At 42.6% G+C, this 24,234-nt stretch overlaps 1 protein-coding gene across 1 annotated transcript in view; it reads right to left on the bottom strand.

Moving 5' to 3' along the window:
- Positions 1-24,010, bottom strand: part of RILP (Rab interacting lysosomal protein) — a 134,995-nt gene extending 110,985 nt beyond the window's left edge. Inside the window, exon 1 of the mRNA XM_078680165.1 lies at positions 23,662-24,010. Coding sequence (XP_078536291.1) covers positions 23,662-23,952 — 291 coding nt within the window. The 5' untranslated portion in view covers positions 23,953-24,010. The remainder of the gene's footprint in view (positions 1-23,661) is intronic.
- Between the last annotated feature and the right edge of the window lie 224 nt (positions 24,011-24,234).

Below are 24,234 nucleotides of genomic sequence, written 5' to 3'. Positions count from 1 at the left end.
AGCTTGACTGGGCCACTCAATAAGGATCAGCAAAGCGCTGGGAGGCCTCCGGGTAGCCATGCGCTATATAATACCACTCAATTTCAATTTCAACGGTTAAACATCCCATCCTCGTCGCCACTGTTAAAAGGTGACAACGACAGTCAGTTATTGGTGAATAAACTTTTATTCCTTGAATGACTCGCAGTATTTGCAGCCAGCTGTCAGCACTCACAAAAAGCTCCCTCCAACTCCAACTGTCATCTATCCACTACACCCCACCTTCACGGAACATATCAACATACCATGAAAGAATATATGCATCGAGCCGACTCATTTCAGCACCGTCACAAGTGTGTACGGAAAACATATTAGGACATAACAGAAACAGATGAGGGACTTCATATGCGCAGGGTAGGGGGTCAGCCAATCTGAGACCACTCTCAAAGAATCTGCAATAACAGGCGACGTTCTCTCTACATTCCCAAGAATACACTGCAACACTAAACAAGGATGAAACTTTGCAGTGCAGACCCTCAATATTGTGCACATTTCCAGCTAATATGAAATGAAAACATAACCGACTGACGTTTAACTAATATTTTAAACCAATCTGCTCTTATCCATCCACTCAGACAAGGACATGCTAATCCATTTACAGTGTTGTGCTATAAAAGTGTTCTCACTCACACCGCTGACTTCACAAAAAACAGGTCTGCCGTGCAATCGGATTAGACTGAGCATCAAGGATCAAGTGATAGGAGTGAGGGGGAAAGCTCGCCTGAGGTTGTAGCCTCTGTCTACAAGATTATTCAGTGGATTTAGTTAACGTTCGTGTAGAGTCTGGTCCTCGATTTTACTTCGTTATGTTCCCTACAGACACCACCACCAGTCTCCTCTCTCAAAGAAGTGTAAGGTCATTATAGGTAATTTTGGTGAACTATAGTAAACTTCAATAAAGACTCTTCCCTCAGAATATGTTAAGACGCTTGTGATGTCTCCTGTTCTGCCTCTACAGCGAAACAACAAAATTCCCAATGCCAAGGCGTGAGGGCAGACTTTGGACATTAATGCCGACAAGTCTAAGTCAATTGGGTCCTCTGCAAAACAACCACAAATACCAGTAATTAAGAATCCGGATCCTGGAAACTACAGTCCTATCGGATGAGTCACTAGTAGCAAAAAGAACATGCACCACCAATAGACACTGAGACTTTGTCCCCCACTGTTGAATTAAATAACAGGTCTAGATCGTGCAGTCATCACAGTGGGGCAAGGTGCCTAGTAGGAGTACCTTGGTAAAAAGTCTTCATTCACAGACATACATGACAAAGTCATGACTATATATAGCATGCAATGGCAGGGAAGCTCATTCTAGCAAGATGGCAGCAAGAGTGTATTTAACGCAAAACAAAATTGGGACGAGGCCCAAATTAGTTGACCAAAATGACAAGGGGGATCACAGAATTCCAAGGTCTGGACACGGATTAAAGCTCAGCGGCATACCCCAAAATCTTGCCCCTTATTGTGAAGTGGACAGAGATGTCAGGGAATGCCACCTTTATTAGCTAGTGCGGTTGTTTGAAGACAGAAACAACATGCATAAAAAGTTTGGAAAATGGCAAGCAAAGTAAAGATCTACTTCTGCCTGATGGGAGCACCATGCATCTTGAATAAGGGGGGGGGGATTTAGAGTGGCACAATTATCATAGAAAGTGAAAACATTGCACTAATCAGAGGTTCTGTTGGAGGGACAATGGATTAGTACCCTCTTGATTGATTGATCTGCAGAGGTGTGAATAAAGGTAGAGAATGCTTCAACCAAAGGGCCAGAACATGGAGTAGTGTGTCCTGTTGCAGTATTGAAGATGGTCTATGGGTGGAAGGGTTAAGGAGGCAACTTTTAGGCCTGGATGTAGGTGTTCTAGGAAAGAGTACCAACATTTTAATAAAAACATACATTACGCTTCTCTCCAACCGATATTTCTTTACCATATATCTAGAACCACGAGTCAAACAAAGACCCTTAATAGGTTTCGATATTCCAGGCTCTCAGGGATTTCAAGAAAGACAATTCAAGAACTCTAGAGTTAAATTTTTATAATACTGGAACAACTAATTTATTTATTGACATCGCACTGACATCGCACCAGTTAGTGAAATTGCTTACACTTCTCTCCTTTTTAATTTAATTCACTTGATCGTTACATACAACTACATGGGTTATAGCAAATGAATAACTTCTGCTAGACGGACTGCAATGTATTGAATTTTTATGTAATAATTAGGCAACAAGAAACATACTGTTCCTTCTTTGCGATGGTCACCAGGTATTATTGTGTACCATTTTAGGAACCTATTGTAATTTTCCCGATGCATGCCCTTAAATAGGTATAAATCACCATATCCTTATATAGGCATAGAAATCATAACCATATTTAGACATAGCTCATGCAGTCCAAATACGGCAGGGCTACTTCCACTAGTTCCGAAAATCGACAACGATTTCTTGGAAAACTCGGCTTCAGCAGCTAGGGACTTCCCCTTGCTTGAGAACTGACTTGTCCAAGAACTCATGGAGTTTTCAAAGAACTGAGACTCTTTGATGACGTTATTATGTCCACCTTTACGTCAAACTCGGGACCTTCAAGGTATAAATATGCCCACACTTGCCATAGCAAACACACGGTGGTTTGGAGCAGTTCGACTATCTACTTGCCCGACGCATCCTGCTACAGCAAGTGCCGAAGGAAGCCGACCCTTCAGCAGATGCACTGAGAGAGACGCAGTCTTTTCTCCTGCGGAGAAGTCCAGCTCCAGTGTTTCCAAGCTACTCTTGCAGGTTGTTGGGAAATCGAGTCCTGAGCCTGACCACCTTCATTCCAAATCAAGGTACGGAGCTGATTAGACCCTAAAGAGAAATCTTGGACAGATTCTTGGCAAAAAATAGTACATTTATGCTACACCTCAATTACTTCTTCCCTCGTACCAAGCTTAGGGTAGGTACATCGGGGTAGGCGTATTTTAGAAGCACCGTTGAGTACTTTTAGTCTCTGTTATTTATGTATGTATTTATCTATGGTTTAGGAACCATACAATGCTGTCACGGTATTATTTTATTCTACTCTTTCTACTGTATGCATTATATTTTGCAACCAGTTTTACAATTGTAGCAGTTCATTTGGTATGCTTGAGAAAGAAGACTGTTCAATAAATCCTTTTATTGAAAACTCCCGTTTATCTATTTCTCTGCAACTCTGGTGAAACGAAGCATGCACGAGTGACTGAGTGAAATATCTATCTATTGTTTCCACGACTCTGAAGATCAGTTTTATCTTTGGGAAACAAAGTGTCATGTTTATGCGGTTGTCAGAAACTAAATCCCTTCTTGTTAACTTGAGAAAGTTTCTAGTGACCTCTGAGCTAGCTGGTACTCACAATTAAGTCTAATATATTCAATAGAGACCTAGTAGACATAAGTCCTACGTCACATCTATAGGATATATTATTCCAATGCGCAGAGCCTATTGGGAATATAGGAACTACACTACAGTATTTAAAAACAAATACTCTTTAGTTGCCTAAAAGAAGACTACATTTCGAAAGAAGTGCAAATTGTTTTCAATATCTTAAAATTCATCTAAAACGCTTTATTAATGACTGGTTGATGCATATCAAAAACAACTGAATTCTGCTAGGCCCATTACATTGCCTAGAATACCGGCATCAATCATGACTTAACAGCCCAGTGAGCATATTTATACTCGATAAAAAGGGGCGATTGATCAAACAATACCTACCAAATACCCTTTCCCAGTAACCAATCCAAACAACTCCAAACTCAACAGCTTTACCCCATTTGGATATTTGAGAATAATAGGTGTGCAGCACACAGATCTTAAAAAAAGATAACCTGTTTTATGGTGTACATCATGGAGACCAGCATGTAAAAGCCAGCACAACACTCTGCTCCCTCACTCACATTCTGCTGAGTGACTATCCCCAGACAGCCTTTAGGAAACAAAAACTCTAAGTCCTACAGGGAGTGCCACTTATCAAAATGCATGCAACATTTACAGAAACTTGCATTCGCTCCTTCACTGCCACATCCAGAACACAGCCAAGGCCAACATATTTTATTTTTATGTTTATCCTACAGACTGCTTTATATACATGAATTTGTTTTAGACCTAGTGTCTACAGTACAATACAATGGGCCAGACCCATGCTTATGACTGGATGGCTTTCTTGTCTATCTCAGTTTCTCGCTCCTTACTCAATGGATGTCCTCCCTATGTTACTAAGTTTTTCCCACCCCTGAGGCATTTCCTGTTTACACGGTTTTAATTGTTTTGGTTTGCACTGCATTAATAGGCACAACCCTTTAATTTACCTACCCAAATGGAAGTCAGCCATCTTGGAAAAGTAAATTACAGTTAAAAAAGAAAAAAACACCTCCAAAATGGCAAGTGACTGATTACATGCGTGTATGACCATGTGGCCATCTTGGAATGCGTTTTCTTTACACCAAAAAATGTTCAAGACTAAATTTTACAAAAAAAAAAAAAAATGTTCAAGACTGATGTATACATGTGCACATGCATTAGTGGTCAACCTGTAATGGGTTTTATAATTAACTATTTATCAAGAAGGGGGAGAGACTGGTGGTAGGGCTTTTATAATAGGTCCAGCGTACTTGCCCAAATAACAGTGGAACAAAAGGAGTGGTACGCAGTTCCTAGGTGAAGTAGTCGTCACCTTAACCCACCTAGACAGATGCATCAGGTGGAGAAAGTAAAACAGGGGTTGTGTCAATAGAGGAGGAGGGGGATTCCTCCATGTGGAACTAGGGCTCTCACACACCCAGCAAGTTAGGTGTCATGCTTCATGCTTCATCATTTGAGCCTGCTCCTCGTTGGGCCGGCGCTGCAATGCCCAACTGCACCCTTACGGCAAGGAATAAAAGATCTCCAAAAAAGAGCCCCTTTAAGGGTGCCCGTTGGGCATTGCAGCGCCAGCCCAACGAGTAGCAGGCTTAAATGATGAAGCATGACACCTAGCTTGCTGGGTGTGTGAGAGCCCTAGTTCCACATAGAGGAATCCCCCTACTCCTCTATTGACACGACCCCTGTTTTACTTTTTCCACCAGACGCATCTGTCTAGGTGGGTTAAGGTGACGACTACTTCACCTAGGAACTGCGTACCACTCCGTTTGTTCCACTTTTATAATTAACTAAAAGAAACAGCATTCCAAATGACCACCTGTGTGTGAGCATTCATGCTTACGCACCAGTAGCCTTTTGGGAATTTTAGTTATTTTTGTACTTACATTTTCTGATCCAATCAAACACTTGTAAAGCCTACGCACAGTGATATTTTTGAGTAACATCGCTTTAGCAGCACAGTAAAAACATGCATTAGTAATACAAGGAAACTTGCTGTAGTTCCTGTTACAGTTACTGGTCCTACTTGCTAAAAGGTTTTTCACTGGAATCCATCAGCCACATTATACAGAAGTGTAAGCAAGAAGCACTGTCGGTATAGGACAGATCACATTTAATTATTCTACAATGGCCATGTCAAGCCCAACTGCTTGACAAAGCCCACCCTAGGTTCTTCTCCATCCCTGGATGCATTGAGAGCACTTCATGGGAAATGTGCTTGGGGTCAAACACAAGAAGATGATGAACCGAGAGCGGAAACTTTTCAGACACTCAGTCCCAGTCACAGATCTGGGTTGAATCCATCATCGTTCTTTAGCTCACTACGCCAGCCCCAGTTCAGATAAAGCTATAGTCGCCCTAGTTGGCAGGGTATGCCCGGACGTGGGTACCTTGCTTACTTTGCCTCTGGATTCAAGCTAGCCTGGCTGAAGAGGGGTGTTACCCCAAAACCGGTCCCAGGATGCTTGTTTCCGGTTCAGGGAATACCTGGCTTGGCAGTTTGGGCTGGACAGTTCCCATGAGGCACAGGGTCAAGACGGATTTGCATATAGCTGGGTCTGAACTGAGGTGGCAAAGTGAGCTAAAGAACGATGATGGATTCAACTCAGATCTGTGACTGGGGTCGTGTGTCTGAAAAGTTTCAGCGCTCTGTCCATCTTCTCCTTGTGTTTGCTAATGTGCTTGGGGGTACAGCATTCGGCAAAGATTTCCACAAGCGACTGAAGGAAGCTTCAAATAAACGGGATTAATCGTAATATAGTTGTTACAGGGAATGGTATCATTGGTGAATATTTTTTAAATAGAGCAAAATGCAATCATGCGTCCATTTTAGAGGGGAGGGGTTATTTTTGTTCTAAAAAGATAGCGCTAAATGTAGAATTAGTCTTCTTCTACAATTACGCATAATCTCGCTGAATGTTTGGGTAATTCCGTGAGATCATGCTACACAGAATTACACAAATTATTCCCACCTGTAGTGTAAATTCAAATACAATTATGTTTTGTCCAACAAGTAACCTAAATGCTTTTTCATCAAGCATGAGAGGAACTAAATAACTATGAAACTTTTAATGTGGATGCAGCCAATTTACAGTAATCACACGTGGCGTCTGCTAACTGGGCGGCTCCAGAGGAATGTAATGTCAATATTTGCTGGAATTGCATCACTGGTAATGCAAGAGAACTGAATGTCTTCTGAAGGTTTTTTGTTGTGCAAGGAAAGGCACAGCGCTTCAAATAAGTTTAAAGAGCAGATAAGTTCATGTATTTTTTTTATTATGAAATTTTGAAGTCTTGGACAACTTTTAGGATGCATAATTATTAACAGATAAGACGTTCAATGTATTGGAGGTTGTATCGTCGTATATTCTTAAAAATGTTCGTCAGTACATTATTTTTTCTGTAAATGATATGCCAACATACACAGATCTTACTTCATCCTTATACCAGCACAGACGTTTACTAGGTTATGTGTGCTTATTGAGTACACAGACAGCTTAGTCTGTCTGATTCTCTTACATCTGTAGTACTTACTGTGAAAGTCAGGATCCAGTCCTTCAATTTAGTTTGAATCTTTTTTTATTGTGGAAACAACCGCTTTCAAAATTTTTCTTAGAGAACTTGCATTAGATATTTCTCAATTTTGATAGGGTTGAGAGCCTCGCGGATACCTAGGGAAGACCTCCGATCAGTGGCTGACAGCCCAGTCCGGGAGTTTCAACTGTCTTGTCCTGCGCCTGAGCAAGAATATCACTTGTATGAGGACCAGCTGAATAGTGGGCCTTTGGCCAGGGAAGAGGAAACTTAAACCTCCTACTCCAGGCACATAGAAGTCCATCTCCCTGAGGACAAATAACTTTATATTGTCGACAGGCTTTTTAAAAGATTGGCCTAGTCAGACCACCAACTAAGTTTCAACTGGGAGCCACATGATCTAAGAGCCAAGATATTCAATGGCCAGGAGAACTGTACTTTACGGCACCTGTGCCCGTTTTTCTAAGCTATGCTATGTTTTTTTCCCCAGTGAATCAGGATGAATAACGCATGCCAAATCACCTGTGAGGGTCTAAAGGTACTGGAGTTGCTAGTCGATTCGCAATGCTCTGTTCATTTGAACAACCATGGCTTGAGTCCTTTTCTGAATTCCTGGAGAGATGCAGCATTCCTGAGTTGCAGGGGAAGGTCATTCCAGGCTTACCTGCTAGGCGAGAGAAGGAGCGTCCTCCACTGTTGGATTTGAGGATCCGGCGGGGGGTGGCTATGAGGAAAAGGGAGGCTGATCGCAGATGTCTGGTTGGTTTGTGGAAGGTCATTCATTTGTTGATGTATGCTGGTCTTTCTTCTTGCAGGGCTTTGTATGTGTGGGTCAGCATCTTGAACTGACATCTCTTCTGGATCGGGAGCCCGAGTAGCTTCTTGAGGTATGGGGTGATGAGAGTCCATCTGGGGAGATCAAGGACGAGTCTTGTTGCTGCGTTTTGTATTGTCTGTAGTCTCTTAGTGAGGCATGCAGTGATTCCTACATACAGAGTGTTACCGTAGTCCAGCCTGCTGGTGATGAAAGCTTGAGTGACAGTCCTTTTACTGTCAATTGGGAACCACCTGAAGATCTTACGGAGCATGTGTATGGTGTGGAAGTAGGCCAACAAGACTGCGTTTACCTGTTTCTGTATAGATAACTTGCTGTCCAAGAGGATGCGGAGGTTGCCGGGATGGGCTGTCGGTGTGTGGGAGGGAAGGGCAGAGTTCTGCAGGCCACCAAGTGTCCTACCATGGCGAGGTGTTGCTCCCAAAGATGAGGATTTCCGTCTTGTCAGAGTTGAACTTGAGACAGTTGTCCTTCATCCAGTCGGCAATTTTAATTATACATCTGTTGAACCTGGTTCTGGTGGTGGAGGGGTCTTGTGACAGCAAGAGGATGGTCTGGGTATCGTCAGCATATGCGAAGATGTTTAGACCGTGCAATTTGATGTTTTTGGCCAGGGGGGTCATGCACGTGTTGAAGAGGGTGGGGCTGAGCGACAATCCTTGTGGGATGCCACGGATGATCTTCTTGAGTCCCAAGGTGAATGGTGGGAGACAGATTCTCTAGGTTCTTCTTTTTGAGGTCATCTCCCTGGATTCTGATTTGGTGGAGTCTCTTTATCAAGATGTAGTGGGAGACTGTGTCGAAGGCAGCTGACAGATCCAGGAGGATGAGGGCTGCTGGTTCGCAGTGGTCTAGAAGGGGCCGGAGGTCGTTGGTGGCTGCTATCTCGGTGCTGTGGTTGGCTCTGATTTCGGATTGAGAAGGGTCCAGGTGGTTGTGGTGTTCGAAGTGTTTGGTGAGTTGCTGGTTAATTGTCTTTGAGAACTTTCATCGGAAAGAGGAGAATGTAGATGCGCCGGTAGTTCTTCGGATTTGCTGTGTCAGTGGATGGGTTCTTCAGGACGGACCTCACTTCAGCATATTTCCAGTCTTCAGGGAAGCAGCCTGTGGTGATGGAGGTGTTCAGGACTTTCTTGAGCTTGTTGCCAATCGTCTTGTCTTACTTTTTGCTAAAGAGCTAAATAATCAAGGTTGGGCTTCAAGATTGTGCAGATATTCCTATTAGAACCCTAGGTTCAGCTATTTGTGGTCAGTTACACACAAATTATATTTATTTTACTTACGCATTTTCTTGTGTGACACATAAACCCAAATGCACAGTAACATTGGACAGTAAAATAAAACACAACAACAAACGGCCAAAGCAACAATGAAGAAACACTGAGAAAAGATAGTCTATATATGGAAAATAATACACAATACAGAATAAAAGGTAAAATAGCAGGCAAATACGATAGTTTTGAAAAGTTGACCGAGGTGCTCCAAGATAAGCAGTGCATTCGTTTTTTTTACTAAAACATCTTCAAATTTTAATGAAGTTGTCAAAGAATTACACACAACTGTGGTGATGCTGACAAACACCTCCCTCTTTTTAGATAATTTAAAACTTGTAATCATTTTCAAAATTCAACACCTCTCATGCTCCAACTTTCTCTTGAATTTTTAGGTTTTTCTGTTGGTGTCCCAAGACAAACCACATTATGAGACAGTCCGGCTATCCTAACCTACAGGCAATGCAGGTTTTGAAGTAAGGGCCAAATATGATTAAAAATGCCATTGTGGCTATCAGCATAGTTGTGGCATGAAGCACTGTCTTGAATGAAGTTACAGAGATATTAGGCACCTCATAATGAATTAGTTTTCCTGCGGTGAAACAGTACTTGTACAGGATAGGTTAGCCCCAAACACATGAAGATTGCCCAAGTCCCGACTGAAAATGGCCATCACACTGGATCCCTTTAATTTTTAATATGGGACTCTGGGGATGGAAACGTTCCCTGCACCGTGTAGAGGTGTGACCCCTGTCCTGTGTTCCCAACTCCAAGTATATGGTATCACAATTTTCAGATATTTGGCTCCAGTCTCCTCCTAATCTGGCATGCATGCTACCTAGGCCGGACTAAAGATTGGGGATGGACCTAGAAGGACGCACAAAGTGGACCTTCTGTAGTGACAACAGGACTATTATCCCCATCACTGCTTCACTTGTGTAGCACGGTGGGGGCAGCATATCCTGCTTTTACACATGAAAATTGAACTGGTTCTGTAAAGGCAAACAGAAACTACATACCCTTTATGCTAATGTGGGAGCGGCTTACTCACTTATTTTTCCAGCTCCAAGATCTCTCTGATCACGGATGGTATGCTCCACTGAGTACCCAGAAGACGACTGCACAAGAGGCTGCCGTCTGCCGGACACTCACTTTTCCAAAGGTGAGGGATATTTCCTGGAGTCTAATGTGAAGGAAGAACTGCCTGACTTATCCCAGGAACCCAAAAAGCCCTGCCTGAGCGAAGGAGAAAGCCCACCCTGCAGAAGGCAGACCGAAGGGCGATAGAAGCAGTTGATTCTGGTTCAAGGGTGCATCCACTAGAAACTCACTGACTGTGTGACTGGCGTGATCAATGTTCAGACACATGCCTGAGTTGCCTCCTGTGTCATCCTAGTTATGCTCTCATGGCCGCCATGGCACCTGAGGAAGTGTGCCCAATCGGTTGACCTGACGGAATCCAGAATCAACATTTGTCCAGTGGTAACCCTCGCTGTCCCTGCAACCCCGGACAACAATGACACCCAGAGGGTTTAAAAAAAGAATAGTCTGTTCTGAAGATTGAGGCCACTGCCCTGAGGCGCCACATGCCAAACTAGCACCTGCCAACGGAAGCACTCAAGACACCAGCACCCAATAATACAGCAGTCAACGTGCTCCCAACAGCACCTAGAAGTAACCCGCCAGAGCCCGTGTCCGCAAAAGAGGACTGCTATATCACCTCTACCCAGCAGGTCCCAGCACAACTGACAGGGCACTCTCTGAGGAATTCAGGCTTGCCAAACCTGTGAGGTCCACGTGCACTGAGAGACTGCCAGAGCCCAGAAGAGGACGGATGCCAGAACACCCACTCTCCAAAGACTCACTGTGCGGCCTGAAACCGGTCAACATGAGTTCTGCCACAGGCCGTATACTTGGGCCTGCACTCCATGGGTGAACCCACCTGCCCATAGGATGCCAGCTGCCAGTCTACACCACCATTAGGAAGGAATCGGTGACACACTATACGGGGCTATTTAGCCTCCAAGAAGAGACTGTGTTCTAAGATAGAGAGGGTTACAAATGAGCTAGAGACTACACCAGCAGAACCCCAAGTCATAGAGGAAAACAGGGAGCCTAGTTGGGCACCACTTTGGGCTCCAACCAGAGTATCAGGCATCTACAGCATCATTGCAGTGTGTAGTATTGCTCATTTAAGTAATATAAAGTACTTGTCTTTTTCGAAAGATAAGCACTAGGCTCTTCGTGCGCTGCTGGGAGTGTATTGAGAGCTCAACCCATGTTTCCCGCCTATGTATCAATGTTGCCCAGAGTCAATATACCCAAGCAGTAACCTACCTGAGAAACCTGTGACTACTGGTCATTGCTACCACCGAGTGAAGTGCTGAAATGGCTGTACTTGGCCCAGATTGAAGAGCCAAAGTAGGACTGACCCTGTGACAATAGACGTAAATAACTCCTGCAACCACAGCTTTGGGCCTGTACTCCCGGTCTCCACATTGTCCCCCGAAAAGAGACCTTGTGTATCAGTATTTTTAACTCGGCCTGCAGCGCTTCTTAGGCAGAAACAAAGCCTGATAATTCAGCCTGGGGGTCCTACTGTTTTCACTGTGTGAAGTGGTCTGCAAAAAGTGTCTAATGAAGCAAAAGGAGTCCTACCCGCATAACTGTGAATCTCCCTGTACATTAAAAAAGACCTCTATCAGTCAGCCCGTCATTTTCTAGCCTCGACTAGGCAGACTAGGCTGGGCCGGACTGGGAACTCAAAGCAGCCCTGGCAGTTTTCTCAGACCAGCCCCTGGGGGAGCACTGCCTGGTCCAGGAGGCTGGAAATGCTTGCTTGTCGCTTTTGTTACTGGGGGCCGATAATGCAGCTCTGCTGCAAAACCGATCCCAATCGCTGCAAAACAGGCCCCTACCCTACCAGGGAAATGCCCGATTGCCCAGGTAAGGCCTACATGAGCGGACTGTTGTGCATGGTGTGCAGCACTTATCTCAGATCAGAAGACGGACAAGTGTTTTAAGCCCCACTGAGGGGAGGGAGGAGTATTGTGAGGGCTTGTTAACTAGTTTGGAGATTATGTTAGCTGTGCAGAATTCAAGCAACTAGCCTACACTTGAAGCCTGAATTTTGAGCTTCCTAGCAGAACCCATTCGTCCACTTGGAACTATCCAGGTCAGGATCACAAATCTTTGTTCTAGAAGGAAGGATCACCTCTAATACCCTCAACCAGCATATTTGAATACCCAGCGAACCAGGAACTTTGGGCCTGTGAGGCTAATGCCCATTCCTCAGATTCTACAATGAACCAAATGTTTAGAGACCAGCTTATGGACAGCCTGGATTTCTAAGAGAATTGAAAAATACCTGAAGAACAACCATAAACGCTCAGACAATAGTTGAGGAGCTGTCATAATGTGCTTTGACGGATTAGATTAAAGCTAAAGCCAACGGTCCCCGCACTGAGACATCTCAGTCCTAACAACAGAGCCCTATCCCCCCAGAAAACCCCTAATCCCAACATAGAACGGTCTATCCGCAGCAACAGCGCTGAATACTAGTCCCCCGGTGATGACTGAAAGGACCAAGTCTTAACTTTTTTGCGAAACATCGCCTCAGACTGATGCATCATCGATTCCAAAAGCAGCTTGTTCCAAGTTTTAGCTGCTAAAAAGCTAAAGGATCTGCCTCCCAAACGTGCTTTTTGAACTTTAGGCACTACCAACATAGCAGTTCCCACGGACCTGTAATTCCGGGAGGTCGGTGGTAAAGTAAAGGGCACAGAAACCTAGGCCCATTCTAATTAAAAATCCTGCGGCAGAAACAGATTTAAAAGTGACTCTTGCCTATACTGGTAACCAGTGTAGCTCCCTTAAGGCAGCTCCCACGGGGGGTGCCTCGGAATGTTCAGTTTCATTAGGGCCGCTGCATTTTTGACCTTCTGTAGTATATTCAAATTGCCTTTTGTAACCCCTAAATTGAGGATGTTGCAGTAATCCAGACGAGATGTAACCAGGGCCTGCACAATGGTCTTTTTGGTATCTAACGGTAGAATATCTAAGATTTTGCGTAGCATTCTTAGAATGCTAAAGCATGTGCCTGCCAGAGCTGATATTTGACTTGTAAAAGATAAGAGATTGCCTGAAATGAAGAGCAGAGCAGTAAGTGACCCCACCATCTGTGGCCCTCTGAATTTTGGGCAAATCCACAGGTTCCGTCTTAAATTCATTCTTCTATCTAAACTTATTCAGAGCTATCATGAGTGTTTAAATCTCATAATAATCTAATATTGGCCAATTATATTCTGCAAAACCAGTCTCTCCTAAACTACTAAAGAAAACCATGGCATAGGACTTTAAACAGTAAGTCCACAATATAAGTTTGGGCTTGATACTTGAGGGGTTTGTGCTTGCTCTTTTCTACTGTACTACAAGGTCTAGGGTGTTTAATTAAGTATTACTTTCGTTTAAAATTAATAACCTTGATGCCACTATCAGTATTAAAAACGTTACAATACTAGACAAATGGTAGTGGTGGTTTAATGGTAGCACATCATAATTATGTAGTAAGACTTAAATTATAGTATAGGTGCCCCTCAAGGTCAAGAATAAAACACCCCACTACCACAGGCATCAACTCACTGTGGTTCAATTGAACCCAGTGTGAATGTTAAGCAACAAGATAAACCTTGGCACTCCAATTTGTTAAAAAATTAATTCATGGATAATTATCCTATTCGTTGCGACCCTCAATTCAGGCAATGCACAAATGTGTAGCTTGCTATTCCATTTAATGTATAAAATACACACATTAGATAATACCATTGATTCAAAGACAAACAGTACAATTTTCAAAGTTGGAGGGCATAATACAGTGTACCCCCTGTTGAATCAGCAGCCGACACGTGTTTCGTTACAACAGTAACTTTTTCAAGGCTGCAAATAATATCAGAAAGAAATATATAATATTTACAAAAAGAGAAAGGATATCCGAATTTCTGGAAACAGGAAAAATTATGAAAAATGGGAAGTTAACTACAGTTCCAATTCATAGTGTTGTGTGAAAAGAGGATTAAATGGTTAATAGAAAAAGGTAGACCCAAAATACCATGTAACAAGAGTGACTCATCGAGATTTGAGATGCTCAGAAAGTGAATAAAGCAGTAGTAAAAGTGGTGGAGAAAAAAAAAGAACCAAGATGTGCCCATATCGTGAATAGTGTGGAGGTAAAGGTGTATACCTTAGATAAACATTGAGTAAAATGCAATCGTCTTCCATAGTTGTCCAAGGTCTTCTAGTAAGGATGACCAGATACTAACACAGTTATGAAGAAAAAATATGTACGATAAGGCATCAGCTAATAAGAAAGGATGTTCTGTCTCTTTTGCCTATTTTAAACTGGAAGACTAAGTCATACTCAGCATATATACCTATTTAGATGGCTCTGTATGGAATGTTCAGCACAAAGTTATCACCACATAGTTTCCATGGGTCCGTGAAGGTATCAATTAAGCATATACGACGTAAAAGAAGCGATCACATAACATGACACAGAAAGAACTAGTCTGTTTTGTTAATTATACACCAGACAAGTATGCTCATAAACTGAAGTAAAACGTGAAGTTTAAGTTAAAAAATAGAAGACTCACTAAGTGCTGTGGCGCATCTAATTCGGCCAAACTATTTTGTCAAACTAACCCAATATTAACAGCGAAAAAAACAGGGAACTGTGATCAAGGAAAGAGACACAGTTATATAGTATAAAATGTGCCTTGTGGTCATAGAGAATATAAAAGAGTATTGATTAGTGGACAAGTTTACCTACGTAAATGGTTTGTTTTCAAGTTCCTTGGTTAATATCACACAGTCAATTTTAAGGGCAACAGGTACCTACTAAAGAATAAAAGAAAAGATAATTATTTTACATTTTTAGAGATCACTAAATATATGTTTAGTCACATAAACGGACTATAACCTGAAAGGGACTTGCATCTTAATTTGTCAAGAAACTACATCAACCCCTGTCGTTTGAGATCCAAAGAGAGGGAAAAATCAATCATTCTAATTATGACCACATATATATTTTAAATATATATTATATATTGTTAAAGAAAAAATGTGTATAAACTTACGTGTGAGTACGAGAAAGCGGAGGGCTATGATATGCCCCTAAGAGATATAAAAAGAGAAGAAAACGAGACACGCATGTTTTGGTCTTTTAAATCTGCGACAGACGATTTACTTGTATATACCCCTTCCCCATTATAAACAAACGCCAAAACGTATATGTGACAAGAGTGGCTTATCTTAGTACCTCACTCGTAAGAATAGTTTAAAAATGGATTGACACCTCAAAAGGCAAGTCTGGAATAATTATTAGGGGTGGGCGGAATTTGCGTAATCGCGTTACGCAGATCTCCGGAAAATGGTAAAAAATCTCCACGAACACGCAGAAATGCCGCGAACACGCAGAACTGCTTGTTCGCGATGCTTTTTTCCTGTTCGCAATTTGCGTGCTCGGGGTGAAATATCTCACGAACACGCATTTTGAGAACGTGAATACGCAAAAAAATTCGCGAAGTCGCAGAACGCAAATTTTTGGGCAATTTCGCGTTCTACACGAACTTACCCAAATGCCGCAAATTCCATGAGCGGAACGGAATTTACGGCCCAGGCCTAATAATTATTAGGGCATACGTAAAAGTAATACTAAAAAGACAACTCAAAAATAAGTAAATCTAAAACTAGAGGATAGTCAGTTAAACGAAGCTGCCAACTTTTTTCAAACTAACCTGTGGCTGGCAAGTCTGCAGCACGTAAGGACCGATCAAGGATTCATCGGTATTAAACGGGCTTCTCGGGACGTTTCTTAAGCTCCTAAGCGTCCATTTGTAAATGATGCAATTCCGGTCTAGTAGTTTAGCATGTGACAGTCTAATGTAAATATTAGAGGGACATGAGAACTTAAGGTGGCTAAAGTCTACTGAGATGACGGCGGCCATTTCTAAATAATGCAGGTTACGATAAATGTACAGTCAGGTAGTCCACACCTTACATTGCAACCTGTCACAAGAAGATTCTATTGAGTAGAAAAGAGAAGGTTGAGTTGTGACTCCTGTGAAAATGAAAGTATACGTGAGAAAAGAAAAGAAAGAAGAAGAATAGATCAGTGACACAATTTCATTCTTAGTATGCACTAACAAAAGGATGTTTTCAATGTTGTGACAATCCTTCATGAACATGTAAACGTAATACATAGTGTACTTTAAATTCAATTGTGGTCACTTGCACTGGTCAATGGTTATTTTTCAACAAATATGGGAACTATTTTTGGAAAATTTTAAACAATTAAGTAACTTGTTCCTCGTACACCCGGCCAACTTCGATCTCTGCTTCAATGCAGATGTTCTCTCAGGTGAGTTGAGGCAGTGACAGCGAGTAAGCATAAAAGGGTGTATTTAGAACCTTGATCAATGAGAACCCTGGAGCCCCCGAGTAATGGCTCAGGAACAAGCAAAAAGGAGCAAAACCCAAGGATAGCTACAAAGACATCACACAGAAGAGGGGACAGACACAGATTCCCCACTTTCTCAAAGTGATGTCCTAAAGAAGGTGTTAGGAAATGTGGAACCATTTTATTCAATTGTCCATCATTACCATTAGAGTGCGGGTGATCTGGCACTGGGGTAATGGTATGAGGGGTTACTACATCCCAAATATGGATATAATCCTAGCGAAAAGGGGACTGGGGAGACATTTACCTAGTTAACATAGGGGCCCAAGTTTCCCCTGCTACAAAGCACAGGTTCCAAACACAAGGGGGAGAGATGTGGAGCTTTTTTCTTTTTTGACACAAAGGGGAAGACGGTCTGCTTTGGGCCTCAGGCCTAGGAAGTGATGGACCAGTGGAGTGGGTAGAGGAGTAGGTATCATTTGTGCTGCAGACAATGGCAATGAGGCCCAGAGACGCTGGAGACCAACGAAACCTCTAATATAACTGTTTTACTATCATTCTTTGCTTGTATTAGGGCTCAGTATATCCTTGATGTGCCATTATTGATTTGGGCATCGAACCAAGAGATGAGGAAATTGAAGCAATGGAGACACCTTAGCTTAGGGCTCAGAGCAGTAACAGAAAGGAGCATGGTTGCTAGGGGGTTAACAAGGGGCAGAGGAGATTGCCTGCTTTGCAAGTTATTCCTTCTCATTAGTAAGGCAAGTGCGGAGGCACTGGGGCCAAGGAAGTTGAAGGACCCACAGCATCACTATTGAGCCTGTTTTACTTTACAATAGAAGCATGGTGGATAGCATGTAGGCGGAGGGCACCACTAATGCAAAGAGGTGGGCAGCAAGTGAAACCTTCAATTTTCTGAAAGGAACCGTGAGTCTGTCTCAAGACTGCAGTGACGGCCAGGCTTAGTGAGGAAAGAGAGAGAGAGGCAGAGGAGATATTATATTTTGTCTAATTCTGTTTTTAATGTATTTTCTCACTTTTAGGGTTGATTATGAGATACTGAAAGAGTACCCCTAAAATGATCTCATACGCCCACTGTACTCAACCCTGCCCCTTCCGCTCCTCCAAGCCTATCCATAAAGTTTTGGTGGGGGCGGGTGGGAGCGACTTCAAAACATATTGGGTAAGGGGGCTCACACCAAAAATGTTTGAGGACCTCTGCACAAAACTATAAAAACGTACATAATTTTAAAGATATCCATTAAAATGGCATTATTAAAATCATGCTTTATTCCAAAAAGTTGTGTGTGTTTGGAGAAGTAATTTTGAGGTTTCCCTGAAGTAATTTAGAACTCTGTAGCATGTTCTATTACTTGGACTCTAAAGGCACAGTTGAAATGTAACACACAGAGTGCACCATGTTTTTCTTAATTTAGAGCAGCGATCATTTTCTCTAAGCCTTTAGGCCAGGGCATAGGGTGATCGTATTTGAAACACTCTCCGATTCTTCTTTATATGTGATTTCTCAAAGGTCCAATAGATAGAGCGATAGACATGCTGCCCTTATCTATCTGCCCTTATCTAGCAGCGTTACCCAGATTTTCAATTTAAAACGTCTGCACATATCTAGTACAGTACCTAGAAGGCCGCTTTAGAGTAAATTAAATCAAATCAAATCAAATCTTCTAATATTCTGTATTGAGTAACCAAACCTCACATCAATTTCCCTGTAACAGTTGGGTAATTCTTTCCAGACCTTCCCAAATCAGCGAGGAAATATTTTCACTTTAGCCTACATGAATACAGCTGCAATACAAAACGGAGGCCAGATCGACCAATTTAGATACTACAAGTGTACCCAATCTCTTGCTAAGGACAGATTATAGTTCACCTAAAGAAAAAGAGTCCGTATATTATATTCATTTAATTCATTTACACAAGCATGGGCAAATACTGATGGAGATGATAGCATGGATGACAGTATTTTAGAAAAGAAATATATCAATACTTAACCCCCTGCATTAATAGATTAACAGAATTTCGATCTACAATACAAAGTGGTTTGATGGTTAAATGTCTAACATTCAAATACTTATAGCCGGACTTAAAAATCATAAAAATGTTACGTGCAGGTTAAGTAACTTAAATAATCTACTCGACCTAACTGTAATATACCCGACCCGTAAACTGGTCTCAAATGATGTGATCTTTGCCAAATATTTTATATTACTGTCGCCTTTTTCTTCATTCTCACATATGAGCACATTTTCAAACATGTGAGTTCAGTATTTCTGCTGTACAAAACAAAACTATTTTGTTTGATTAAACAGATGACACATTTGCTCCATGTGTAATAAGAATCTCGCCCCCACAGAGGGTACGCATGATCCCTGACTTTCCTCTAAGTTTACTAATAGCATTACCATCAGGGTAGAGGCAGGACTGTTTCTGAGTTCATGTTTAAACACTCACCTTTAATAAATAGATTACTAAAGCATGATGTGGTAGTGTACTGTCATTTACCAACAGTACATTTCCCGAAAATTGCCAAAAACCTTCCCACAACCTTACTGACGAAACTATATAGTGTATTAACAATTTGTGAAAATTGGGTTACAGAAAACATTTTTATAATTTGTACATCACCAAGTTAAGTGTTCTTATTTGTTTTTCCATCCTATTAAAATATTGTTTTCATAACACAGAATTAGAAAACAAATCTGCTTTCACAACTACTGAAACCTATTCTGAAATGTTTGTACAGTTGATTTATTAGCTATTTAAATGTGTGTTAGGAAAAACCTGACTCCCTATAGCCATTAATTGCACACTTCAGACAGCAGATCAGACAGTTCACTTGACAAAATCCTGGAACTCTGCAGTCAGAGAAGGAAAAGTCACTGGAAACTGACTTCTGACCCTCTATTTCAGAACACAAAGAAAATATGACAAGATAAAAACTAGATTTAAAGGGATTTTTATTGCACTTCACTTTGACTGAACAGAACACCTGTTCTTTGTCAACTTGCCAGATTGCGTGAATATGTCCTAAATATAGCTCTACCTCATAAAATCTGACTCACCATAGGGACTAGAATTTTTATGCCCGTCATGTGATATTCCAGTTAAAGTCCAAAGCCGTCAACATACCACATGCTTGGATTTATATCTTCTAAATATAAATGTCCGTTTATGATACATTCATTTTCAACGTATTGATGTACTCTGTCGGAATAATTGCACAGACATTGGAGATTCACTGGTATCTCACCCAGCAATCATTAGCTGGTAAAAAAATCAACACCCTTGGAGCCCCCAAGTATAGTAGGAGAAGACTTTGTGAATTAAGTATGATGGGGAAAGGAGAAACTGCTATCTTGTGCCCTTAACTACACTTGGAACTACCTATCAGATTCCTCTGCAGACCCACCATGACTCATTTACTCACTTTTTCCTTACTTTTTTCTGTTTGTTTTGAACATGTTCTTCTCAACTGGAGCAACTCAATCAACATTAATCTTTGGACCCTAGCAGCCTTCATCGACATAGTCCCAGCACACACTAACAAAAACCATCCCTTTGCTCCATTATTGCTCACGCTTTCATCTTCTTTTACCAGTAGAGGACACTCACTGCCAAGTAAAGTGAAGGTGAATAAAGCTAGCCTTCGCAAATACCTACAGTTGCTTAACCCCTGTATGATAAAGTACAAGATTTCCAGAGCATTGCAGTGGCCCCCTTACGGTCTACTGAACGATTATAGAAATGTGAGCTGTACTCATGCTGACATGTTTGCATTGAAAACAAATTGAATGGGGCAATCCTCAATCAGGAGTGTTCATGGACCCATCCAGCAAACTGTCCTACAGAAATTGTGCATTCTAGTGCTTCAAGGGCTAGTAAGCAGAGTGAGCATCATCACAGCACCATCCCAGTTTGCTTCTCACCCACCAGCAGAGGCAAGAGGCGGCACTTGGAAAGGAAAAGTCTGATACTGCATGTGTTTGCCATGGAAGAAGAAAACGGACTAGTTCACTCTGACACTTATAGCTGGTAGTATAGAGTGCTTCTCAACACTCCCAGCTTTTGTGAACTGGAGAACTTGGACACAGCCTTTACCCTCTAAGTAACCAGATTGAAAGATCACCAGAGATGAAGGGAGGGAGGGAGGACGTAACAGCTTTGCGTGGTGTGTGTGTGTTTGTGGTGGGGGGGGGGGAAGAGGACAGGCTAAACTGAATGGAATATCTAACAGTGTGGAACAGGTACCTAACCGTATGGAAGGAGGGGCACCACACACAAAAAAATGGGATTAATATCTTGTGCCAGGCAAGCCAAACAAGTTGTGTGAGCTAGTACCAAACTCTTTCATTGGCCGAGTGGAAAGGAGATTCCAACAAATTACTGAGAATTAAGGAGTTCTGAGTGTCTAGTTCAATTCTTTGAAATTCCCTTCCCTGGGGATATAAACTGGTCCTGTGACACAGGAATAGGTTCCCACCTTTCCCAATAGAATTTGTTCGTCAAGCCAGAAAAGGATTGCACCAGGAATTTAAAAAAAAGGTTTTAATTATCTGCCAAATACAAATTGGGACCATAGCAAACACAATAAGATGATGAACTGAGTGAAGAAAGAGTTCAACCACTCACCACCAGTACAGAGATCTGGGTTGAATCCATCGTTTTTTGCTCACCATGCCACCTCAGTTTGGACCTAGCCATATGCAAATCAGTCTTGACCCTGCTCCTCATGGAAACAGTCCAGTCCGAAATACCAGGCCAGGTCCTCCCGGGATCGGAAACAACCATACTGAGGCCGGTTTTAGGGTCTCATCCCTCACCAGCCAGCTAGCTTTAATCCAGTGGCAGAGTCAGCAAGGGACCCACATCTGGGCATACCCATGCCTCTAAGGGGGAACATAGCAAACATAGCAAGATGATGGACCAGGTGATGAAACTTTTAGACCGCTCCTCTTCAGTGATCTGGGTTGAATCAATCGTTCTTTTGCTCACTATGCCACCCAAGTTGGGGCCAGCCATGAAAGACTGGTGAGAAGCATACATGGCTGATTGCTGTTGGAGGAAAAGGGATAGAACGCCCCATGTGCCAACAACATGCCTCCTCAGCCAAAGAAACAAGGTTCAGCTACTGTTCTGATGATCACTGCTTGAAGTTTGGGGTGATACCAAGACTGTGCTCCTATCAAGCCTAACCCAACACTACTGCTGGAGATCAGACACTTTTCCCTACTTCTGGCATCACGAATGAGAGTAAAGGGCTGCAGACATCAACAAACTGAACTGCATTTGCAGAACAGCTTGCCCAAAATGCTCGTTCTTCCCAAAAGTGGCATGCTGTTTGTGTGATGATCAGCAACATGGGCATTCGCTACAACCCTTGCACGACCTGGTACATAGGAAGCACATGCAACTCCCTGGAGAACTTCAAACGTACATCCAGCAACATGGCCATTTGCTACAACCCTGGTGTGACATGGTACGAGGAAAGCACAAGCAACTGCCTGGAGAACTTCAAACGTAATGCGGCCAACGTCAGACATCACTAAAAGAACAGTAGGATTCGTAACTTCTGGCATCATAGACCACTTTGAATTAGCCCTGCATGCTGGACACTGCATCTGTGAGACACCACTAATGTGCCTGATAAGGTGTGCATCAGTAGTTTTAATATGCATGTGAACTATAAAACTTTCCATAAAATCAAGATGCCGCCTGGACATGTCTTTATTATACCCTATTCAGGTATGATCTGTACCCAAGCACTACACAATAAATAACCCTTCAAGGATAAGCTTGGACTACTCGCCATCATTACCCAATGAGAGTCCACAACTAAAAAGAAGTTCTGATCATTCAATGAGCTCACAGAAGTATCCGGTTCCTGAGGTTCCAGGCACACCAGGAAATGTTTGTTTCAAGGACTGTCCAGCTGCCTCCAAGTTGTTTAGGTTAAGAAGGACTGCCTTGGCAAACCCTAGTTGTGCATCTAAAATTAAACGCGTACTGCAATGACATACAAAATACGTACCTAGCATTATATACTTTGCAATTGAAGGTTGTGTTAGAACATTGTTTCCATTTCAGGGAACCCTCATTACAAATGTAATAGGTTGAGAGCTGTGGGCTGTAGATCAACATCATAAGACAAACGATTAAGGGAGAGAACACTTTGAGCTCTAGGGGAGCCATCTTTCACCCCTGCTATAATAGGGTTGCCACATTGCTGGTATTTCCTCAATATAGTCTGTATTTTAATGTCAAGGGCGTCAAAAAACATAGAAAATCAGGGGGAAAAATATTTTTTACCTTTGAAATATAAACTTAAAATATCAAATACAAGAATAAATCACTTCAAATATACACTAATGCCGTCTAAACTATACATAAATGATTTCTAAACCAAGTTAGAGGCAGATATTCCATATAAAAAAAAGTACCTGCTCCTGGGCCTTCAAGAACCACAAACAATGAAGAAATAGCAAGAATGTACTCTGAGTAAATTAGCAACCCTGGGCATGGAACCGCAAGTTTCATTCACTGAAATTGGAGTGGAGAGATTCCATTGAGGTGCAGTAAAACGGATCTATGTTTTGAAGATTGCAGGAAATTATCAATCTATTGAGGCCTTCAATTGGGGCAGGTCCTGCCAGGTCTCAGACATTAATTCTATATTCATCTCTTTAACTTTACTTGCAAAAACCCCGATCCATTTCTCAACATTGATTGTAAAAAGCCTTACGGCATTCCATCTCAGAGACACAGCCAGTATTTACATTTCCTATTTTTACTTAATCTTGTAGTCCCTGATGATATTGTGTTTTTATGAAGAATCTGTGTTGCTGTAGTTTTTTTGCATACATTGAAGTGAGGTGACTGAGTTCCATTTGTGAGTGGTTGTTTCTTACAGCACATGATTGAAAGCTTCACACAGTGCCCGTTAATGGATCGCAACAGTGTGCAAACCACATGCACATCTAAATCTTGGCCTCTCTGCAAACATTGAATACTTTTGAAACATTACGCATTTGAACAAAATCTCTTGAGACACCTGCGTGGTGCTGAATTGAGATTTAGTTGTAATTCACTGCAAAGCAACCCCTGCTGCGAGTGCACCCTCCCCCTCACCTCGGCCCGCTCCTCGTCGGCCCGCAGCGTCCGCAGGGCTCGCAGCGCCTGCCGGCCCCGGGACTGCTCCTCCCCGCGCTCGGCGAAGGCCTCGAGCAGCTCCAGGACCCGCACCACCTGTGGCACCAGCGCAGCCACCGAGTCCGGCCCGTGGGCCTCGTGCAGCGCCCGCAGGGAGGCGCCCAGAAGCCCGGCCATGCACAGCACGTCCGGGCGGGAGAGAAGCCCGGGGGGCCGCATCCAGAGCCCCGGGTCCAGCTGGGCTCCCGCCTCCGGCCCCTGGAGCTCCATGCGTAAGAGTCACCCTTCGACGCTCCACTATGAAAACTCTCACTGACAGAGCCACGGCTCCGCCCACATCCGGGACGAAGGGAGCCAATGACACAAACAGCGACACACTGTCACTTAGAGTAAGGAACGTCGTGTGAGCGAACCGGCGTCCGAGCGTGGAAGGCGAGGAAAGTATTTCTACTGCACAGAATGCCCTACTTCTATTATGTGATTCGACAATTAATTTTGATTGAGTATTCTAATGTAAATTAGTGCTCTGAGGTTTGAATTTCAGAACAAAGT

Source organism: Lissotriton helveticus, chromosome 3_1 (assembly GCF_964261635.1).
Source record: "Lissotriton helveticus chromosome 3_1, aLisHel1.1, whole genome shotgun sequence".
Taxonomy (NCBI): Eukaryota; Metazoa; Chordata; class Amphibia; order Caudata; family Salamandridae; genus Lissotriton; species Lissotriton helveticus.
This window is presented reverse-complemented; position numbering and strand designations above follow the sequence as displayed.